Source organism: Balaenoptera ricei, chromosome 1, assembly GCF_028023285.1.
Source record: "Balaenoptera ricei isolate mBalRic1 chromosome 1, mBalRic1.hap2, whole genome shotgun sequence".
Taxonomy (NCBI): Eukaryota; Metazoa; Chordata; class Mammalia; order Artiodactyla; family Balaenopteridae; genus Balaenoptera; species Balaenoptera ricei.
In genome coordinates this window covers 113,538,704-113,546,800 of record NC_082639.1, presented here as the reverse complement: position 1 = coordinate 113,546,800, position 8,097 = coordinate 113,538,704, and the positions used below count along the sequence as shown (strand labels likewise).

The 8,097-nt window shown below is 41.3% G+C and overlaps 1 protein-coding gene across 6 annotated transcripts in view; it reads left to right on the top strand.

The window, feature by feature from the left end:
• The window catches only part of GON4L (gon-4 like), a 91,789-nt gene that overhangs the window by 1,949 nt on the left and 81,743 nt on the right, over positions 1-8,097 (top strand). For 4 of the 6 annotated variants that reach the window (XM_059933486.1, XM_059933495.1, XM_059933476.1 and 1 more), the window contains exons 1-2: positions 768-850; positions 2,688-3,218. The exons of 1 other annotated variant lie outside the window; for it this stretch is intronic. In XM_059933486.1, coding sequence (XP_059789469.1) covers positions 2,714-3,218 — 505 coding nt within the window. In that variant the 5' untranslated portion in view covers positions 768-850; positions 2,688-2,713. Of the gene's footprint in view, positions 1-767; positions 851-2,687; positions 3,219-8,097 lie in introns of those variants that run through there. One more of the 6 variants, XM_059933467.1, reaches the window with a different exon arrangement.

Sequence of the window (8,097 nt, the reverse complement as noted above, 5' to 3'; positions counted from 1 at the left end):
AAATTATTTAAATGCATAAATATTTGTTGATTGTTCACCTGTGAAGTGAGAGAGTTGAATGTGTTTTTTCAGCTTTGACGTTCTGTCCTTGTAGAAAAGAGGAAAGAACAGTTCTAGGAGTTATTCATTCATTCAAAACACATGTATTGAATTTATTGGACATCGACTATGCCCCAGGCACCTTCCTGGACACTGGATTAATGCATTAGAAGCTAGAGTCAGGATATCTGATTCCTTCTGATAGCTGTGTATCTTTGTGAAATCACTTACCCAGCTGAGCCAAAAATTTGTCCTGTGTAAATTGGAAGGTATAATAATACCATTGTCCCATAGGATTTATTGTGAAGATTAAAAAAAAAAATTACCTTTGATAACGTAGGTGAAAACATTTTGTAAGCAGAGTATTATACAGATATGAATAATTACTATGGATTGAGTTCAAGACTGCCTTAGCTTTATTCAGGAAACTGCACTATTTGTAACTCAGTGATTCCTCTTTCTGAAATTTTATGAATTCTCCATTTCCTTGGTCCTGTATTCCAGGTGTCTAGAGGCGAGAAAGATTAATTGTCAACTTAAACCACTGAACCTTAACCCCCAGTTTTGTTTTGCGTAGGATAGCTCCATGGACAGAGAAAGCGAGGTATTGCCTTTAAAATTTTTGCCAACAACGGACATACTAGCCCTTTGGCTTCTTTCTGCCCTAAAGTAAGATGGCACCTGTGGTTGGCGCATGCTCCTTGATGCCCTGACGCCGCGCACTGCGACTCGGGGGCGCGCACGTCAGTTACTGACGTTGGCTGACTTCCGGTGGTACCGAAGCTGAGTTTCCGCGGGATCGGGCAGGCTGGTGAGGGTACTGGGTCGTGTACCGCGGGGCGGGAAGAGGCAGGTGGGAGCTGGACGTCCGGGCGAAGGATGTCCAGGCTGAGGCGGTCGGGTTTGAGGGCTGGTGCGGGGTGCGTGACAGAGGTAGGGGAGTGAAGGCGTCTAGCTGGGAGTGGGGACTTGGGCCAGCGCTCGGCGGCGAGGTCAAAAGCGCAGTTAGGACCCCTTTGTGAAATCTTTTCCCAGGAGGGGTCCGCGCTGGGCCTGCCTCCGGATTTGCATTCATTCACTGTCGGTCTGACTGCAGTTCCCAAAGGGGGAGGGGCTCTTTAGAGCCTCTGCTGTCTTTGAAGTGCCGGAGCTGATCCCTGCACGCTGCTGACTTTGAATAGTAGCTGCCTTTTTTTTTTTTTTTCCTCCTTTTTTGGACCTCAGTAATTTATCTGAAATATACGACTCGCCTGAACTAATCCCACTCCCCTTCATTCTCCCTTTCCATTCCCTTATCAGCGGAATCTTCAGGTGTTTATTGAACTTTAATTATCAAGATAAGGACATCAGTTGATTTGGCATGGGTGGGGGAATCTCTCCTAGTGTCCTGGAAAAACTGAATTAAGGAGGTTTGAAACTAACCTTATACTTGAGACTCTTAGAAAGAACTTTATTTTGCAGTCCTCTAGTCCCCGCTTTCATCTAGTCCCCTGGTAGATGGGCGTTCAGGCCTTGCTTCAACATTGTCAGTGATGAAGAACTCACTGTAACAGGAGGCAGATTATTTCTATTTTTGGACCTATTGTATTGAGAATAAAGTTTTTTGGGGGTAGAAAGATGCAGTCAGTTTCTATATAATGCTCTTGATCCAAGCGGCATAGAATAAGCACAGAATAGGAAGTTCACACACTCATTCATTCATTCGAGGAACATTTATTGAGTATCTACAATAGGGCAGATACTGCTGAGTCCTAGGCGTACTAGCTAAAAAGAGTTCTTTCCCTCAAAAAGCACATTGTTTTGGGGCAGGGTGGTGGGAAGGAGACAAGAAGCAATCATAAAAGTTGTAAGTATGAAAAAAGAGGTTTGCAAATAGTTGCTATGCGAACATAAGAGAAGATACCATCCACTTTAGGTTAGTGTTGCCATTAGAATGTGATAATTGGAATTGAAGCCAAGAGTCCAGAAGTAACATAGTATAGGGAACAGTTAGGAATCTCTTTCTTGTTTTCAACACAAAATTTCTGTTAATATAGTCTAACCTTTTTAAACAACCACACTTTGCTTTTGGATTGTTTCTGTTAATGGAAATACCTGTTTATGAAAGCAACAGTAGCAAACATTTATTGATCTAAGAAATTACTATCTAATGATGTAGGTGCTATTTTTATTTCATTTTATAGCTGAAGAAACTGAGATTCAGTTTAAGTAACTTATGCAAGGTCACAAAGCTGGAGAGAAGCTTACTTGGGAAACAAATCCAGACAGTTTGACTCCACAGTTTGCTTTCAGCATCACGTTATTCTGCCTCCCTGATGGTAATAATAATAACTAACACTAATCACTTACTATTTAATTCTTATAACAACTCCATGAGGTGAGAAGAATTTTTATTTTTTACAGTTGAGGAAACCGAAGTTTGGAGAGGTTAAGTCATTCAGCCAAGATAACACACTAATCAGTAATAGAGTTAGGATTTGAGCTCAGGCAGTCTAACACTGTCTCTCACCTCCCACCTAATGGGACATTGTGCATTTGGTGTAAAGTACCGTGTTCATGATTGAACATGAATAAGTGAAAAAATTTGAGGAAATGTTATTATCATTAATTAATAGGAAGGTGATAAGAACTTGCCTTTATCCTTTCAGGATGGAACAGAAGTGGGACTTGCAAAATGTTGCCCTGTAAGAAGAGAAGAACTACATTGACAGAGTCCCCACAGCATCAGGGCAACCAGGAGGAAGATGACTTAGACCTAGAGTCAGCTGTTAAACCAGAATCTGACCAAGTTAAAGACCTGGGGTCAGTGTCAGTGTCCTGGGGTCCAAGTTATGGCAGAGCAGCTGGCCTTGAAGTGCAGTCTGTGCAGGATGCAGGAAATCAGCTTGGTATGGAGGACCCATCTTTGAGCTCTGGGATGCTCACCCAGGACACAAATACACCAGTTGTAGAAGCTGTCGATGTGGCCATCTCTCAGGGAATCACCCTGCCTTCCTTGGAGTCTTCCCAGTCCCTAAATATACACATTGGTAAAGGAAAACTGCAGGCCACTAGTTCAAGGAGAGGGAAGAAAATTATACTGAGGCCTGGGTCAGTTGCTCAAGAAGACAGAGGTGATCATCTTATCGCAAAGGAGCCTTTTTCAGGAGATCCTAGTGAAGAATTCAAGGAAGAAGGAGGTAAGATATGGAAGGTCTTAGGTTACATTTTCCTTGTCAGTACCAGCTTGCCATTGCCTTTGCTGTTGTCATCGCACTCTCTGCAGTGCCTTTACAAAATAGCGTTTCTGAAAGAGGATGCTGATTTGCTATGGAATTGGAGCTGTGGTGCTTGTAAGGGTCAGTGTTGAGCGTTATGAATGGGTGGAAACTTTCTTCTCCCCTGCCATTTCCTGGATCATCTTCTGTATCCTTTTCTTTCTCTTACCTTTTCATCATTTCTGGAGGGATGAACTATGTATGGCCTTTTGTGATTTGGTGAGTATTTATGAAGTGGGCCTTGAGGAGGGGCAGCGGCTTAAAGGGAGAGACTGCTGCCTGTGGCATTTGGTAAGGCTCTACAGAGGTGACATAACCCTTAGGACTTGAAAGATGAGTTGTGGTTTGATGGACTGGTGGCATGGAGTATCTTAGGCCAAGAACAGTCTGAGCAGAGGCAGAGGCAGAAGAGGTAGTGAGAGATATCTTCAGAGCGGTAGATTGTGTTTAGATTGTAAAGGGCTTTGTTTTTCACACTTAAGTGTTTCAACGTTTCCTGAAGGTTATAGCCAATTAACAAAAGAAGCAGAAAGCATAGTTCTGACCTCAAAAAGCTTATAGTCTAGTTGGGAAGACAAGACACTGCTCCAAATGAATTATGGATAATTCATTTGGAGCAGTTTAAGATACTATGTGATTAAGTGCTAGTGTGGTACAAGTAATTAGGATTTTTGAAACCAGAACTTGGATTGATAGGGTTCGATGGATTGGGGTGAAGGAGTGGAGGCAGAATAGCATTTTCTACAGACACATAGAAGTGCTGTGTTTGTGTGGGAGGGTAGCAGGGCTTCAGATAGAAAGGATAGATCCAGATTACTATACAGAGCCATGCTGTTATGCCCTTGAGACTGTATAAAGTATTGGCGTAGGATGTTGTCAGTAAGGATAGAGAAGAAAGGGTATATCTCAGAGACATTACAAAGAAAGAATTAATATTACTCAGAGACTGATACCATTTAAGATAACTGGACTGGGGGATGGTGAAGCATGCCTTCACGGGGAAGGTATTTGAGGGGGTTGAAATGAGTTCAGCTTTAGATATATGGAGTGTGAGGTGCCATCAAGGAAAAACAGAAAATTGAGATTGGAGTTTTCTCAATCTCAGTTGGTAAGAGATAGGACTAGAAAAGTGTTAATTGTGGTTCTTCTTCATGGAAAGGAGCATGGAAGAAGATGACAGAGAAGGGAAAACTGCAGAAGTAATAGTGAAAGTCAAGGAGGGAGGAGAGTTTTTTTTGGGTTGTTTTTGTATTTTTTAAAAAATGTTTCCTCTTTATTTTATTTATTTGTTTATTTTTGGCTGTGTTGGGTCTTCGTTTCTGTGCGAGGGCTTTTTCTCTAGTTGCGGCAAGCGGGGGCCACTCTTCATCGTGGTGTGCGGGCCTCTCACTATCACGGCCTCTCTTGTTGCGGAGCACAGGCTCCAGACGCGCAGGCTCAGTAGTTGTGGCTCATGGGCCCAGTTGCTCCGCGGCATGTGGGATCTTCCCGGACCAGGGCTCAAACCCGTGTCCCCTGCATTGGCAGGCAGACTCTCAACCACTGCGCCACCAGGAAAGCCCTGGGAGGAGAGTTTTAAGAACAGATACATCATTTAAAATTTAGTGACAAAGGAGATATAATGATGCCTGAGAAAATATTACATTTAAAGGTTGATGATCTTTGAGAGTAGATTTAGGAGAGTCTTTTGGAAAAAGGAAATCAAATGATGGAATTAAAGAGGGAGGGATGAAAGCCCCAGTAATAATTTGTGCCATGGGAGAATGGAAATCGCTAGAGGGGGTGGCAAGACTATAGAACTTTTTCCTTGGCTAGGTTGTATTTGTGACATGAAGACAGGAGGAAATGGAGGAAAATGCAGGATTAAAGTGCTAGAGAAGGAATGTAAAATTAAGTAGGGGTTCAAAGTCACTCACCTATTGAGGAGTGGAATCTAGAGATATTTTCAGTGGTCAGTTTACAAATATCCAAGTGTAGATAAATAAACATTTATTTTTTAGGATTATCTGTAATACTACTACCCCGTTGGTTCTCCCACCTTGTACTTCAATTAGCTGTATATACAAGTAATACCAGTAAAAGAAGTACATTATGACTCCTTTTTTCCCCCCAAGTAACTTTGTTCGGCCAAATAGAAATGTCACATAAAAAGCAGAAAGGAGGAAAGAAGGAAGATTGAAAATTCATACATGTGCGTTTTGGAAAATATTGAAAAGTTGAAAGAAGAAAATAAAAGTCCCCCATAATCTTAACTGCTCAGAGTAATTACTGTTATAATTTAGTGCATATTCTTTTCGTTGTTTTGCTTTCTTTTAAGTGACATTTTGGTTTTTTTATTATGATTATGTGGGGGGAAAAAACAGAAAAAACATCTAGGTTATTTTGAAGTATCAGCATTGTGTTATAATTGATATACACTGTTAAGTCATGTTTCTAGACTGCAGGTGCTAGTGATTAAACCCTTTTCTATATTGGTGTTTATTCTTACAGAATTTTAATTGTTCTTTTAAAATTGATTTATGGACCCGGATTTCAACTTAAGCCTTTTTTTCCTTTCTTTGCCTTCTAAAAATGATTAACTTAGGCAGATTTCAGCTTAAAATTAGTTGGTTTTTACAGTTTTCAGCTAATTATTTTCATGTTATCAATTTGAAGTTGTTAGACTGGCGGTAAACAAGTTACAGCTGTGCTCTGAATAAGGCTTTTACTTCTCTCTCTAACCCTTCTTTATTACTTTATTTCTTTCTTTATTTGGCTGCATTGGGTCTTAGTTGCGGCACGCGGGATCTTCATTGCGGCAGGCATGTGGGATCTTCCCCGTTGCGGCGCGTGGGCTCCAGAGCGTGCGGGCTTAGTTGCCCTGCGGCATGTAGGATCTTAGTTCCCCTACCAGGGATCAAACCCACGTCCCCCTGCATTGGAAGGCAGATTCTTAACCACTGAGAGGTTAAGACAGGGAAGTCCGTCTCTTACCCTTCTTGACTTCCCTTTCTAAGGTCTTTGGCATCTAGCAGATTGATAAGAGGAAAAGAAGAGTGGGATCCTAGGCGGTTCTGTAGGAGGGAAATTAAATTGAGAAGCAATGAGATGGGATCAGCAAAAAAAGGTTGCAGAGAAAAGGAATATTTTCTCTATGTAGAGTATAGTGCAGCTGATAAACTGTAGGGACAGTTTTGGAGTAGTTCCAACTGTTTGAGGTGGAAAAAGTATCAATGGAAGCTCTACCTACCAAAGTGAACTTCTGTATTTTGCTTAGATGTAAAGATTCTGGTATGTTTGTTTAAAAAAATCATTTGCATCAGTTCAGTTTTTAAATGTTAGACATTAATTCTAAAAATTATTAACGATTGTTGATTAATGAGAAAGCTCTGCTGTGCTACTGATTGAAGTTCCTCCCTCTTATAAGAAATTTGCCTGAGAGGAACTTTTTTTTTTTTTAAATAAATTTATTTATTTATTTATTTATTTTTGGCTGTGTTGGGTCTTCATTTCTGTGCGAGGGCTTTCTCCAGTTGCGGTGAGCGGGGGCCACTCTTCATCGCAGTGCGTGGGCTTCTCACTATCGCGGCCTCTCTTGTTGCGGAGCACAGGCTCCAGACGTGCAGGCTCAGTAGTTGTGGCTCACGGGCCCAGTTGCTCCGCGGCATGTGGGATCTTCCCAGACCAGGGCTCGAACCCGTGTCCCCTGCATTGGCAGGCAGACTCTCAGCCACTGCACCACCAGGGAAGCCCCCAAGAGGAACTTTTGATTTGTTGGATTTAGAATTCAACTCGTTGTACAGTCCCTATTAAAGCTACAGCTTTTAGCCTTTTTGACATTGTGAATTAATCATGGGCTCCTGAAGTAAAGGAAGTAAGATTGAGAGTAAATAGAATTAAGGATTCATTCATACTTTAGTTGAAAATAAAGGCTTTTTTTCTTTGTTGACAGGGTGTCCTCCAATTAAAAATCTTGTGTATACCAGTTGAAACTGCTAATGTTGATGGGATAACAGTCTAAAAAAGTATTATCTGTTTTGAATGGGGCTCAGTAACAAATAACTTGATCTCTTTTTGAAAAACAATTTTTTTCAACTATGTAATACACAAACATGGAAAAAAAGTTCCTAAATGCAGAAAGTACACAGGGAAAAGTTAGGTACCCTTTCACTTTCTCCTCTTGTTTTCCAAGTTCTCAGAAGCAATCACTATTTAACAATGCCTTGTGTATATTCTGTAGATCTTCTGTGTATACACAAGCCTCTATGTATTCTTGTTCCTATGACAGCTTGATTCTAATGTTTGCTTTTGATATTGCATAAATGTTTCTTTGTCTTTTTAATGCCCCTGATGAAAAATGGAAAGAAAGGTAGCACTCTTTAAGAGTTGAGGTGAGGAGGGAATTCCCTGGCAGTCCAGTGGTTAGGACTCAGCACTCTCACTACGGGGGCCCTGAGTTCCATCCTTGGTTGGGGAACTAGGATCCCACAACCCATGCGGCTCAGCCAAACAAACAAACAAACAAACAAAAAAGAGTTGAGGTGAGGAAAGGAGAAAGTTGTCTAATGAACTGTATAACCATGTATTTATAATGTTATGGTGATTTTTACTCTAATGCTTTGTAAGATTGATCTTACAGAGTCAGAAAGTTCAGGACATTTTATAATGTATATCTTTAAAAAAAATTTAATTATGTGTTTTTGGCTGCATTGGGTCTTCGTTGCTGCACGCGGGCTTTTCTCTAGTTGCGGAGAGCGAGGGCTATTCTTTGCCGCGGTGCACGAGCTTCTCATTGCGGTGGCTTCTCTTGTTGCGGAGCACG